This window comes from Eurypyga helias, unplaced genomic scaffold (genome assembly GCF_000690775.1).
Source record: "Eurypyga helias isolate BGI_N326 unplaced genomic scaffold, ASM69077v1 scaffold3793, whole genome shotgun sequence".
NCBI classification, from domain to species: domain Eukaryota; kingdom Metazoa; phylum Chordata; class Aves; order Eurypygiformes; family Eurypygidae; genus Eurypyga; species Eurypyga helias.
In genome coordinates, this window is record NW_010242980.1 from 36,188 (window position 1) to 51,594 (window position 15,407).

The 15,407-nt window shown below is 41.2% G+C and overlaps 1 protein-coding gene across 1 annotated transcript in view; it reads left to right on the plus strand.

Annotated features, from left to right (window-relative positions):
- LOC104507822 (BMP-binding endothelial regulator protein-like) overlaps window positions 1-13,028 on the plus strand; it is a 42,981-nt gene extending 29,953 nt beyond the window's left edge. Inside the window, exons 2-3 of the mRNA XM_010149233.1 lie at window positions 6,212-6,342; window positions 12,422-13,028. Of these exons, the coding sequence (XP_010147535.1) occupies window positions 6,212-6,342; window positions 12,422-12,603 (313 nt within the window). The 3' untranslated portion in view covers window positions 12,604-13,028. The remainder of the gene's footprint in view (window positions 1-6,211; window positions 6,343-12,421) is intronic.
- Window positions 13,029-15,407: the final 2,379 nt, after the last annotated feature.

Sequence of the window (15,407 nt, forward strand, 5' to 3'; positions counted from 1 at the left end):
GGTTTGACTTTTTTTAAAGGAGCTGGATATGAAAAGAAATTAAAATTGAATTGCTGTCTGTCTCTGCTTTGTTGGAAATTACCAACAAGAATTACCACTTGCATTTAAAGCATCCTTTTCCCAAGTCGATTGAACTGTAAATAACTGCTTTGGAAGAGTGCCTTGGCAAGGCAGGGATGAATGTGGGTATCTTGTGTGATTCTGTTTAATTATCTCTGAGTGCCAAGTCTATATTTGGAGCAGGAACAATGGCAAACAGAGTTAAATTAGGACTCTTCAATGTGTGTATAATATGACTGCTATGCCCTGGAAATCTTAGATCACATGCAGCTCTTTCCTTTTGGTGGAGTTGTGTATTTTCTACTTTCTGCTTGGCTCCATGGGGCAATACAGTCCAGGGCTGACTCAAATTTGCACAAAAATCAGGGATCAGGATGATATTTGGATGCATGATTCAAATGCCTACTGCTGCAAACTCCTCCTCTGCAATCTGCTAAAATTAACTGATATTCTCAAGCATTATGGCCAATGCTCTCTTTATAGGAATGAGATTTCTCCATGGAAAGCATATGCCTGCAGTAGGTTTTCTATGAACTACTCATCAAAGATGAGCTGCGAGTTCCCTTTCTGCTCCCACATTTTTAGGTTTGGGTTTTTTTGAGCCAGTTCAGCAGTGTGGGAGTTTTTGTATCATGAGGGAGTCTCCAGTACAAAGTGGCCACTCTTTCTGGGTACTTTCACCCTTACCAGAAAAACAGGTCAGAGCACTCGTGATTTAATTCTGTTATGGAGGCCTTTATCAGATCCCCATTTAAGGCAATGTTTTAATTGTTATGATGTGTGGGAAAACCACAGAGGGAGTGCAGATATAGTTACCTGGACCTGGAAGAAACGATCCTTGAAAATGACTGCCTTTGCTGCTTGAAGCAGTCTGTTCCCCAGGCAAGTGCTTTGAACGAATACTCAATACATATAAGGGCTTCTGTGTTTTCAGCAGCCTCCAAAATTACCTTTCTTGAGTTATTTGCTGCTTTTTGCATTAATATTAGTAAATTCAGGAGAATGAGAATGATCTCAAGCCTCTGATCTCAAGTCCCAAAGCCATAAAAAGTCTCCAGCTCTCCATACTATGATTCAGTACTTCAGTAAGATTAAACATGCACATTCAGACAAGAGAGAGCTTGTGGCAGCAACAGCATGAGCCTTTCCATTATACATCAGAATATGGCTCATCTTCTTACCCCGTGAAAGGACTTTTCCAGGTGGGGCCATAAATAATTGCAAAACATTGAATCTTTGTAGGAAAAACACCCCAAAATTTAGTGTAACAACATAATTACTGAGAGAAGCCATTGGCTTTTATTTCTTCTGTAAAGGAAGAGAAAGGAGGTCTAATTTTGGATCCAGAAAAATAAATCCTGAGTATTTCTGCTGCACTGTGAGCACTCCGGTGTGATTATGGGAATCCAAGCTGTCTGTCATGTAGAGTATGTCTATTTTCATAACCAGTGCTAAATTAGGCCAAGCTGGTACTAAAACTCTCACCTGCCATACCTAATAAGAAGTTATCCCAAGAAGCCTGTCTCACAGGACAGTGGGGTTGGAAATTAATCCTCCTCTCTAAGCAGGTGACTCTTCAGGCTTTGGAGTTTGCGAGCGTACATCTTATCCCAGGTATAGACAACAAATCCCTTTACCGCCGGATCCCTCTTCACACACATCAAATCTATGTAGTCATGCACGACCTCTCATGGCTTTGGTGAAGTCTGTTCAGACCTACTGGTGTAAAGCGGAAGGTGTCGGTGTTTTCCATCTGCACAGAGACACTCCTTGAAGGAACCAAAAGGTTTGAAAAACGCACTGTATCACACTCCTGTTGTGATTTTTTTTTTTTTTTTTTAAAAAAAGGAAATAATATGCAAAAATAAGTAGACCCTCCTAAAATGACTGGTTCTGGTTTTGGGTTTGTGTGTACTGCAAAGGAAAAGGAACTGCTGATGTGAAGCAAGTGAACATCTGCAATGTCGATCCCATGTGGCATGGACTGTAAGCTTCCTTGCTGTGATCCTTTCTTCTTCTTTATAATAGCGCAAGTAGCACAAGGCTCGGTGCTTTGCCCTTTATGGGACTTGGAGCCTTTCCACGGTTTAATGTGAAAAAGGGCTGTTGCTGAAGGAGTATACTCATCCAGCTCGCTTTGAAGATGTGGCAGCAGAGCGTGTGTGTGTATTTGTCTCCTTCAAGGGTGTGTCCCACAGCTGCCAGATGCCTTCACTTTCATGGATTTCCCCTTGCAACCATTAGTGAGTATGCACACCCAACCAGCACCACTTCTGACGCACAGCCTGCGGGCAGCACAGGCAGCATCGAAAGGAATCACAGCCAGGCACTTGGTACCAGCTGAGGACTGAGAGCCTGGCTGGGCTCCGGTGCTTATATGGAGCAGGGACTCCAGCTAAAATGCAGCATCATATCTGAATATTTTTTTTTAAATGTAAATGTGTCCTTAAAGGAAATGCCATTTTCTTTTGGACCACAACATCATTTCATCTATATATGATTTCACTGAGGGCAGAGCTAAGGCTGCCTGAAGTATCTTGTGTGGTTTTCTATGTATTTTATAAGTAACTTAAACAACAGTCTTCTTGTGGGGGTATGTCTGTGTGACTGTAATGTTTCAGTGTTTAAGCTTCTGATATGTATTCTCAATTTTGCTTCATTTAAGCAACTGTTTTTGTCTTGGTACAATACTTTGGAAGATCCAAAGTCTCTGTTAGTGTGCGGTATAGTAACTTGTCAGTGTGACTTCATGGTTGGCACCATTCCAAAGTTTTACTAAAAGTGGGTTTTTCTGCTGTTTTCAACAGTCCAGTCAGATTAGAGTACAGATAAGCCTCTGCATATGTGTAGTTAGTGCCACTGAACCTATTTATCAGATTCAAAGGAACAATGAAGGAGAGGCAGAATCTCGGGTAACAGAGAATAATTTTTGAAAAGTATCAATCACTGGAGAGGATTAAATAAAGAAAAAAAGCAGCTAGGGCCGTACCAAAGACTTTTGCAAGAGGAAAACATTACAGCAGCACACATGAAGCGGTTTTTAAATTTACCTAGTGAAGCATCCTGTAATAGACCTCTAATGCAACTCTAACAATAACTGTGAGAGATGTAATTAAATGCAAGAAGTAAACATGTTTGGAAAAAAATACAGACCCAACGTCAAAGCTTGCCCATGGGCCATCGCCAGCTCCCTCTCACTAGCCACCTCCCAGAGGACAGACATCTTTTGCTTCCAGGTCCTTTTGCAGAAGAGCCCTTTGACTCTCGTGGTGGCTATCTAACAAATATCGTATCTGCTCCCTGCTGATTTCAAAAGGGATAGAAAAAGCCCCCTCTCCCCCAACTGCCAGTCCATCTAACTGCAATTAATATTAATGCGTTGAACTTGCCAGCAGGGCAATTCATTAGGAAAAAAAAGAAGATTTTTTTTGGATTTGTCTAGGCTTGGCAACTGTGGATATAGTTTCCTTTGCTTTTATTTTTTATTTAACCTTAATTAATCAGTTAATTTAACTTTACAGATAATTATCAATTGTAATTCATTAATAAAACCTCCACAATCTGATGATTACTCCTCAGCCAAGCCTAGGGCTTGAGCCCAGCAGCTGTCACCAGGATCAAACACTTCAGGAAAACAAAAATTACACAAGCAATTAGGTGTGTAATGAATCAGTGCTGCATGTGGCATGCTACCTTCCTTAGTGAACACCCGTGCTGAACACTTCGCAAGTAGTTCTGATCCCGGCCAAAGTGGACATGTTTCACTCAGGAGCCTGTCTGGCTGTCCAAGGCTATTGCAATGCCAAGGGCTAATGGCATCACGTCGCTCATTTGCATGTGGGGCCTAAACTCTGCGTCCCCAAAGAGCGTGGCTGCCCTCCTGTAGGCAGGGAGTGGTGCCCTGGCCTCCCTGATCCCCCAGACCATGCCCAGGCTTTGTTAGGGTGACTGCTAGCCTTGCCACAAGCATGTTAATTATTAAAAAGACTGAGTGATTGCTGGTGAGCCTGGAGATTTCCTGACCTGATGCGAGCACCTAAGGTAGCTGTAGTTGCATTGTAGGTGGCATTCCCCTCTGAGTAATGGTAAAAAAACCTGTATTTATGCTCTAAAAAGCAGAGGAAGTACCTCAGGTTTAGGATTTTATAATGTCTAACGCAGGAAAGGCGTGAACATGTAGCCAACCTGGCACTGGCAAGTATCCCTAAACACCATGGGCATTAATAATAACTAAATCTGAGTGGAGAGCAGTAAAATGTGATTGATAAAGGAGGCTAGCACAGAAACAGAAAGAAAATGTAAATGTAAAATGGCAAGTAAAATGGCAAGATAGATGTTGCCAGATGCCAAAGGATGTGATCAACAAAGTAGCAGCTATGTCCCTGCCAAGAAGCAGAAAGGAAATACAGGCTTTCCTAGGCGTTGAGGGTTTGTGGTAGATGCATATTCCAAATTACAGTCAGATTGTAAGCCCTCTTACAAAGTGACCTGTAAGAAAGATGATTTCAAATGGGGCCCTGAGCAGCGACAAGCCTTTGAACAGATCAAGCAGGAGATCGTGCGTGCGGTACTCCTTGGACCAGTCTGGACAGGGCCAGAGGTGAAGAATGTGCTCTACACCACATTTAGATTCAGCTAGTAAATAGTTCTTATCTCAATTTTATGAGCTTACTTGTCTTTTTCCTCCAATTCTTCCCCTCTGCTGGAGGAGGCGAGGGGGATCTGTGAGAGAGACTTCGTGGTATTTTGCTAGCCAGAGTTAAACCACAACACCGTGTTCAAAGGACTACTAATTCTCTCTCCTAGTCTGGAATAAAGGGTTCCCAATGACTCTAAAGCATCATATGGGCATTATAGCTCCTGATTACTTTGACTGGGGTGCTTGCACTTTTTCCAAGCTATTACCTATTCAGCTATGGGGAAAGTTTCTGGAAAAGTAAGTCTATATCCATCCTTTTCCTGAAGAAAATTGAATTTTTGGTCCACAGCAAGAGCAATTAGCAGAGTGCACTTTTTTTTACTGCAGCCCTTGGTCTTTATGGAGAGTTTGGGCCTCTCACAGTTTCCTTGTGCTCTCAGGAGTGGTCCCTGAACGTGCATGGAGCAGGGGGCTCTTGCCCACTGTCACCCAAGGTGCACGCACAGAGCACTCTCAGTGGAAAGCAGAGGAACTGAGGGCATGATTTTCAGCGGACCAAGTATGTCTTCCCCATACCATGTCCCTGCCTTCAAATGATTCCACTCGGACCAGTAGATACTTGGCATTTCTGAATGTGCATTGCTGCATTTGCAGAAGCATCTAAGCATTTTGCTGATGCAGAAACTACCGATTGCAAATCCGCCAGCTCCTGCCTGTTATATTTTAGGACTGTGCTAAATGGACACGCATTCTAACTTAAAATATAGTGGTGACATATGCAGTAGCAGTTTCATTTAGGGACATGTTAGTAGCTTAGCTCAGTGCCATGTTTTGTGGTGATTCCGTATGCAATGGAAGGAGATGGCTGTATTAACAAGTGCCTAGGGGATTTCCTAGCATGAGAAATGCTCAGTTATGCTTCATCATCCCTGCTCCTCTGGAGTCTCTTAAACTCTGGCATTTAGTAGTGATGCTGCTGAGAAAACATAGCAGTTTTGGGGCCTTCAAAGCAAGGAGAGGCTGGAAGTAACCTGGAAAGAAGGTACCACTTCTTATCCCCTGCATGGAAGGGCACGTGCTCATTATCTGCAGAAGTCACCCACCCAACACTGCTGCTATTATTACGGTTAAAATTATTACATTATTACTTTCCAGGGAATGGGAAAGAAGTCTTTATCTCATGTTGACACAAAATCATTGCAAAGATGGAGTTTTCCTTCTCCCACTGTGGTCTCAGTCCTCTCTGCCTCACATTTCTTGGGTGGTTTTCTCACCTGTTTCTGTGTGGTTCTCCCCCTGGTGCTCTTGAGACTTCTCTGCATCACAGCAGCACATCAAAAAAGAGGTGAGCCCTGGGTTGTGACAGCAGAAACTCGTTGAACTTTCTTGCTGTTTAGCACAAGTTTCTTTGGTGTTGAACTCCATGTGACTGGAACGTAAACGACTCCAAACCTTGGACTGATATCTGCCAAAGCTTTCCTTGCTTATTTGTTTTGGGGCTTTGTTCTGCAGGTCCTGTGTGACAGACATGTGCGAATGCCCGGTCCATAAAAACTGCTACTGTGAGTCATTCCTGGCATATGCCCGAGCCTGTCAGAGGGAAGGGCTGAAAGTCCAGTGGGTACCGGAGCAGAACTGTGCAGGTAAGCGTTTTGGGACTGCTTCTCTGTAATTGCGTAGGCTGATAGGCTGCTCTCCCTTTACTAGTAGGGTAGGATCAAAAATGAACTGGCTAGAAAGCACTGCGATTGCACCAATGGGGAAGTTGCATTCTGATTTATGTATAAAGACCTCACCAGGAAAGATTTTCAACCATCAAATGTTAGAAATGCTCATTTCACTGCAAAACTTTTCACTTCTAATGTCTCCTATCCAGAAAGAAGTACATGCCTTTTTCTTTCAGGATATGTAAACAGGTGCTACAGTTTATGTTTAAACTCCTGTGACCTCCTGTGAAAGCATACTTATATTTCCAGAGAGAACATGCATATGTGAATCCCGTAGGTTCAACAACTCGAGAGATTATACTTAATGGGAATATTGAAATGCAAACATGCATTTAATTTGGTACTTGGAGCAAATTCCCCATGTGATTAGGACTGCATTAATTGCATGCAGTTGTGAGTAATTGTTTCCATGAAAATTGGTGGCCTGTGGTCATGGGCACTTAAAGTAAAATGCAATATTGCAGATGAATATTTCCCCTGATGATGGTCTCATTAATTTAGGACATTCTGTAATGGCATCGGTTTGCCTGGAAATGTATTCAGATTTATGTAAAGCAATTGACAGTAGTTGGGGAAAAAAAAAAAGTAGAGAGAAGGATACTCAGTGCTGGTCAAAGAGCTATTACTCTGTGGTCCATTTTTGTGATTGTGTGCGGCTCAGGGTCTACTCTCTCAACTTCAATTTCCTTTTCTGCTGAAGGCACGATAGCAGGGATGGGTGAGTGACAGAGCAAATTACATTTGATTGACTGTTCCCGAAAGGCTCATTTTTTTTCTGACAAAAGAACAACTATCCAAACAGGGCGTCACTAAGTGAAAGCCCTATTCAAGGATGTGGTCTCTGTCGGCACTATTAACATATGTAATTTTAATCTATTGATCTGGTAGCAGATCCATGCAGAACCTGAAACAAGTACCCTGACTGGTTGGTTGGTTTGCTGTGTTTTTTTAACTAAAGCACTTCAGACTGAGACCTCACTGTGGCAGATGCCGTCAAAAGAATAAAAACTCCAGTCCCTGCCTTAAAGAGTTTATACAAGTGTTGGCATATCATGACTTAACTAATTGAGGTTTCTTTTCACAATTTTTTTGGCATTTTACCAAATGAAAACTTTCTAAGGCAGAAACAGTCCTTGAGAGAACGTTATGAAGGAATTTAAACACACATCTTCCATTAAAGCTAATGAAAGTAGTGTTTAAACCCACCCGAGTGTTTTAATCCCAGTGCAGACTTGTAGAGGGCAAGAGGAAATCTTGTTAAGCAGAAAATATAGATGAGCTGTATATTGTCAAGTACCCTCAAAACACTTAAGTATCCTGTGTTGAACCAGTAGCACCATCTTACAGTAAATCGTATGTTAAGCCCTTAATTAAAATGCATCCACTGCACTCTGTACGTTACCAGTGGCCAGCATCAAGATTTTAATCTTTAACTTACTTTTTTCTCCCCAAAACTTGTAGTTACAATTATTGTGTCCTAATTATGGATAAAAGTTCCCGGGTATGAAACAATATATCTGTAATAAAACTTTAGTGTTCTGAGACTTTCATTTCCTGCTTGACATTTCATAGCTGGTGGGATACTTGGAAGAGCTGTGTTCTGATGAAAATGGAGTATACTTATTAGCAAAGTCAGGTTTTAATTATTCTTTTGTGTGTTATAAAACCAGATCTTGTGTGGTTGCCAGTTCCTCTACCCTGACTGCTGTACGCTTAGCTCATTTTTATGATCTTTAGAAAGCTTGTGTTGTCTGGAGAGCCAGCCAAACAGGATGCTCAGGAGGCTGAATTACATGTCCTGTTCCCTACATGCTCTTCCTCCTCTCCCAGTGCAGCAGTGTATCCTCCTCTTAAGTCCTCTGTGAAATACTGCTGCTCAGGGTTTGCTGTCCTTTGAGGATGGATTGGTAAGGGGAATACCAGCTGTCGTTTACCCACAGGGCTGAAGAGAAGAAGCTAACAAGTAAGGAAAATGGTTAGGGTAGGAAAGGGTTGGTGAGATCTGCAGGAGAACTAAGAGGGTCTGGAAAGGAACATGGGTTTCCATGGGAAGTAGCAGGGAGTGAGACCTTTTAGGATGGGCACAGGAAGAAATATGATGTGTGAAGGAGAAGAAAAAAAAAACAGGAGAGCCAGCATGAAGGAAAGAAGGAATAAGAGAAAGTGATGCAAGAAAGAGGGAAAAGAAAAGATACAAATGGAAGGAAGAGGTTTGAAAAGGAAAGGAGATTAAAAAAAATATTTTTTTTAGCCCAAGAAAGTCTAAGCAAGCAGTTTATCAAGTGCAATTAAGTAAAGTGAAGTGGTGAAAGGCATTGGGCCATAGTAATTCAACACTGAGTTACTGAGGGCACTGAGACAAAGCAGACTCGAGGATGGCAGGTGGCAATAACTCCCTGCCATGGGCCTGCCTACACAGGCAAGAAGAAAAAGCAGATACGGACTACAATAAAATGCAAAGTGCATGTGGTAGCGCTGATGTGCTGACATGCTCCAACAGCCTCATAAAAACTGAACAATTTTCTCTTTTTCCTATTTGAATGGTTGAGTTAGAGGAGGATGAATGTATGTCTGATTTTGACTCTTCTCTCCTGAGTCGTCTTCTTCTCTCTTCTCTTCTCTGTTGTGGAATTTTCTGGCCAAAGTCACTCTTTTTCCCTGTTATATGTTGTTGTCTTCTACTGTGTTAGAAGGAGATGTGGTGAATTGCAAGCATCACAAACGACATTCCGCTTGAAAATCTTACAGAACACCTCAAAAGCCCAAACTGTGCAACACCACCAGAAGAAGAGGGTTGACTCATTGATGCACAAATATTAGCTCAGAAATTTCTGTGGAATCAGATTGACCAGATACCATCCACCAAGGGAATCCTGCAGCAGTTCCATGTTAGGTATTTTGGCTTTTGCACTGGGGAACAAGAATTCCTCCTAAATAATTACGGCCATGTCTACAAAGACAGGCGCAGACAGATACAAGCCTTCTCTGTGAAACTGCCAAACTTGCTGGAATAAACCAGCTCTGGTCTCAAAACTGTACAGCCTTATTAGGCAGGGTTTATTAGCTGAGGCACAGTGCTGTAGTTTTGTGACTATATGGCTTCTGGACAGGAGCTGGCTCTCATCCTGCCAGCTCAGAAAACAGTCCGAGGAAGCTCACATCTGTCATGCCAAACACATGTTCTAGAAGAGTGGAAAAATCCTGTTGGGACTGGTAACATTGCAAAATGCAGTATTATTAGTAACTTTTGTGATTTGGGGTTGGGGTTTCGACTTCTTTTGCTTGTGCACTAAGGAAGTTAGTAATAACAGAGCTCAGTTCTTTAAGAGAGGAATTTGCCTTAAAAGATGGGTGCAAAGGCATCACTTCTGTTTTCCATGTTTACATGGCAATGATTCATTGCAGCAGTCCCTAGGGAGCCTACTGCAGAATGCCTTTATTTTTATTTTTTAAACTGTTGATGAAGTGGAATGTTCTGGATCAATCACACCACATGTTAACAACTGAAGCACTCAGCAATAAAAGCCATCCAGGGAACTTAAACAGCAGCCATTGTACTTTTCTGATGTTTCCCTTGACAGCAAGTTAATAACGTCATTATAGACTGCCTACAGCAGAAAATAAAGTCATCATATCTTTTAGGTGGCATCATCTGAAGCAGATAGAGGTGTTTTGACATACCACATCCATGTGTGGTAGAGCAGAGCTGGGGAGTGCTTATAGATGCCACGGCCGCTGAGGGCAGCCTGTAATGTATTCTCACTTGCTTTGGGGCAGAGATGAGGAGGTGGAAAGGAGAGCTTGTCCAATTTTCTTCAAACTCACTGGCTGAGGCACCAAACAGAGCTCACGTGGAATGAACAGGCCAGCTATTACTGCAGTAAAACTTGTGGGATTAAACCTATGCAGCCTGAAAACTGAAGCTCACAGACCTTTCTCTATGGAAACTGCATGTGCTGAAGGCTAAAGTTTCAGCTTGGGGTTGTTGAATTAGAGATCCTTTGAAGGGAAGCTCATTTTCAGAGAGGATGGACGAAATCTTCTAGTTAACAGCCCACTTCTTAAGATAATTCATGTTGTGTGTGGATCACAATCACTATCCCTCTTTGAACACCTTGTTCTACTTTTCTAGACAGTTAATACACTGTTTGCAAAGCTCCTGGGAGCTCTGCACATTTCTGTTTCTTCCATAGCGATTCAATCTCTGTTCTTAACACACAGAGTTTGTTGCGAGTCTAACATTTTCCTGTATGCTCAATACTCTTTGTGTGTTTTCCCCCCCCTTCTAAATTTCCTGTTTCATTTAAATTTCATTTTAGTTATTTGTTTGTTCCTTCTTCAGTGTGCATGAAATTTATCATGAAGAGCAGGATTTAAATGTAAAGCTGGAAAAAAATTCTCAAAAGATCTATGCCCACAGCAGAATAAGCCTTTCTTGAACATTGCTGAAAGATGCTTTTTCCAACCTGTTCAAAAATGATGTTCAATGAAAGATGTCTCATGGAGATTTTAGGTAGCTTGCTCTGGTGCTTTCTCATGCTTAAAGAGAGAAAGATTTTTTTTTTTTTTTAATAGTATCTGCCTATATCTAGCTGTTAATTTTTGTAACTGCAGGGGTATTTTCTGTTACTATCCAATTTTTCCATTTTTTTGTTTGCCTATTCAGTATCTGTGCCCTGAGAACTTGGTATGCATCCTTGCCAGAATTCCTTTGCCAGGGCTGCTTTTCACATATGTATAAATGCCATAAAATGTGTAAGAAATAAAACCTGCTAGAAGCTGATGCTGTTTTGAAGATCACTGTTACTGCTGAAGAGGAAATCCTTTTACAATTGTGATGCCCTAGCACTAAGAGTTCCATCTTCTGAGATATATCCTTGAACATATTTAATCCATTTATTTGCTTCTACCTGTTTTCTCTTTATGAATAACAGCAGTACTGTAATGGCACTGTAAGGCCAACTCTCACAACTAAATAGCATTTTTTTGTGCATGACAGAACTGTTCTTTAAAAAATCTGGACCTTCAGTCTCTCTCAAAATGGAAGAAACCCTCTTAATGCAACCACCTCTCTGTAAATAGCAAGAGACGATTCTGGATGCTTGAGAGTCCCTTACCATTTATAAACTATTTTATCAGTACTTGGTTTTGCCATCAGCACAGCCGTTAGAAAGAATAACAGGCTTTTACTCGCTATTGAACCATGGATTATTCTTCATACTAATAAGGCAGGATATAAAATATTAAGAGTTTAAATATTGATCTGGAGGGGGTATAGTGCTTTTAGCTGAGCCCTCAGTGGTCTCTCATGCTGGAAATGCATTGAACCACCAGCTACATACATCAGTGAATAGATACTGGAATCATTAAGTACAAGAATCCTCATCCTCAGTGATCCCTTGGCAAAAATAGCATAAAGCATGAGAATAATTGATTGTTTAAAAAATAATTTTGTTTTAGAAATGGTGATGCTGAATTAACAATGTTGGTTTTATTTGCTTCAATATGCAGTATTGAAAGTCTAATCTTAGGAATAGATAGTCTCATGTGGTGAATGACTCTCCTTTCTCTTCCTTCTGTAGGAGTAGGACCGATAACTGTCCTTGTAAATGCTTCAGGAATCTTTGATAAAATGCATTGTAACAAAAAAATAAACAATGTTAAGCCTTAAACATAAAGCATGCATCTGCTTAAAGACAGAAAACTTGCCAAAACTTTATATACTGTCAGCTGTGTTAAAATTCTCAAAAGTTCAAGACTGCTAAAAACCTGATATCTTCTTGATTAGCAATTTTGATAACTTTATATTTGTCATGTAAAGTACTGTTGCATTTAATACAGTGGAATCTCTTTACAAGTAATTTTTTTTCTCTAGATCTTCAGACCAAAATGTTCTGTTTCATATTTGCAGTAGAAACCAAGCAAACAGGTGTGTAACTTTCCTTGTGGGACTCTGTGTAATACGTATGTTTTGTTCTTTTTAACTGCCTTTCAGCAACCCAGTGTAAGCACGGTGCAGTTTATGATACCTGTGGTCCAGGTTGTGTCAAAACATGTGACAACTGGAACGAGATTGGCCCATGCAACAAGCCCTGCGTTGCAGGGTGCCATTGTCCAGCAAATTTAGTTCTTCACAGAGGAAGATGCATCAAGCCAGTCCTGTGCCCACAGCGATGACATTAGTTCTCTTTCCACGGACACAAATGGGGGTGGTCACGGACCCCTTTGATGCTCACAGCCAGTGAAGGACTCCAGCTATTGGTGTGCAGATGCTGCAAAGTACACGGCTACTCACAGAGTGTAAATATGTTCCTGTGTGTGTATTTATGTGTGTTTATGTACACACACGTGGCACCTAGAAAGATATATAAATGTATACTGTGTGTATGGAGATACACACATCTGTACACAAGTGCCCTAAACGTAAGTAAAACCCGTATATTTATATATATGTCCACACACACAAATATCCATCATTTCTATATATCATAGAAGGATGAATTATTATATGTATATTTTTTGCTATAAAGTTTATGTATTATTATTTCAAGGACCCTGATCTGTAAGTCATTGTATAAATAAACCAGGTGCTTTTAATATAATATGGTGGCATGAAAAGATTGGATGACTTTGCCATTGCACAAGTTTGTCATTTCTAAGGAAGTATTTCTAGGGCTGTAGCACTGCCAGACTGGATTAACTTCAACACAGAACCTGGATTTACAGTTGCACAGGAAACACATTCCTCTGGAAACGCAGGATTTATCTAGGAATATTTCGTGCGTACCTTAGAGTTGCACAGTGATTGGTGACAGTGCTTAATCAGGCAGAGAAGGCTGGGGATCGGCTTCTATGCTTTACTGAAATAACTGTGCAGAAGGATTTCCAAACCTGACTGGCCACCTGCCAACACAGAGGTATTTCTTTCTGGGACGGCACCAAGGAGTCAGGGGCCAGATTTTCAAGTGTTCAGCACCCAGCAGCTCTCTTTGAAAATTTGACCACTTCCCATTTCATATTCTAATACCCCGTCTCTGTTGTTGCGTTTGGCAGTAGCTGTGAATTCACAATAAGGAGCTTGAAGAAAATATTCCTGTATGTATTAGCCCCTTTAACATGTTTGAAGCTTCTGGGTATGTTTCATATTTCCTCCAAATATTATGCAGAAAGCAAATCCCATTGTGAATTGGAGTGTTTGATTTCAGTGTGCCTTAAAACATGAAATAATGCTGGGCTTAGTAACTCATTTAATTTATCAGCATGGTTTAGGAGAAAGGCAAATTCACCCCACCAGAAAAACAGTAAAGAATGCCAAATGCTAATTGGAGAACTGCAATTTATTTCCTTACTGGTCTTTTGCTTGAGGTTTACGAACATGTGGGCTCTGTGAAGTTTGCATGACATTTGAAGTCTCCCAGGGGAGAAGCAATAATGTGGGATTTCATTAGAAACTGTTAAAAAAGCCATAGAACTTTCACAAGCCTAAAGGAGGGGGAGCTATTTTTCTTCCACTGGAAAACCTCTTGTAGAGCCTGATGAAATGGTCTCTGGAGATGACAGAAATCTTTGGGCATCTGATTTAGGTTTATAATGAAGTAATATCCTCCCACACAGCTACTTCCATTATGCCTTGCATTGAAATTGCACATTGTAATGCTTTGAAATTTTTTCTCCTTTAATTCTTCACTCTCCAGGAAGTTTCACAGGGTCTGAGTTTACAGTGAGTGAGTGAGTGCAACGCACTTGGGTTATATGATGTGTCTGTGATCCCATCCTGGAAGAAGATGCTGAGTGAGCCTGGCTAGCTTAGGCAGCACACTATCCAAATTGCTGCACCGCCACAGTGTTCAAAAGAGCTGGGCAAATAATGCCAGGAGCATTCCATGGGCATTTACCCAAATCTTAAATGAAGTCAGCTCGATCTTTTTATGTCCACTTTGTGTTCGTTTTCTTGGAACAATCACATAATCTGGTTTTGCTGGCAGAGTGGATTTCGAAGTCACGTAAAGAAGTGCACTGGGAAGCAAAACTGCAAATGTGCAGATCCCATCAGAGCAGGAAACTAGAAGAGTTTTATGTGGCTCGTGTGATAACTGAAAAAAAATTTTCAGCAAAGCTGAAATTTAGAACAATTGCAATTGGTCCAAGGGGTTAAAACTTAAAATGATAGTCATTAAAATAATGTAAAGCATCAGTTAGACCAAAGAATATTTCAGCCTGTAAGCTTTTGATGCTGAGATATGGGTTCTAAGCCATTAAAAAGGTTATTTGCCCAGCTCGAGTTTCGGGTAAATTTTCATTACTGATACATTTTCATTACTTACTTTTCGGTGTTTCCAAAATAAAAATACATGCAAAGTGAATTGCATACATGAACAGTTTGCAGAACTGTCCTTCCCTTCTCTTCTCCTGACTGATGAAGGTGAGTGACAGGTGAAGGGGGAGCCCTCCAGCTCTCTCAGTCCACTGATCGCAGTCAAGCAACACTTAATTGACGCCGGGTGAAGAGGTGACTCAACCTGTCGGACAAACTCTATTTTCAAATCTTAAAATGGTTTGGTTTGAAACCTGACCTAGAGGTCCTCAAAATGAGGACTCGTTCCTCAGTTTAGCTTTTTCACATCCACCTAATTAAGGGTAGCCCTCTGCTTTTTGCTTTAGTGATGTATGCTGAGGAAGAGAAGAGTGTGGTTTTGCCTCTAAACTGTCTGATGGTGCCCACATGGAGCCGTAGAGTTTTCCCTCCAAACTCCACAATTTTCAAGGCAACAGTAAGGGCTATCATCCACTCAGTTCACATATACAGTCTAAGGTAAAGGACTTCAGCTTTTCTAGAAATTGCCCCCAATTTTCAACTTGGCACAGGTTTTATATCCCTGTCTGTAGTTACGCTGTGCTCAGCTGAGCTGTTCAGACCAGATTGGTCCAGATGGGGTTGTCTCACACCGCTGTCGTGTTTGCCTCTCTTCTCCCAGGCTTTT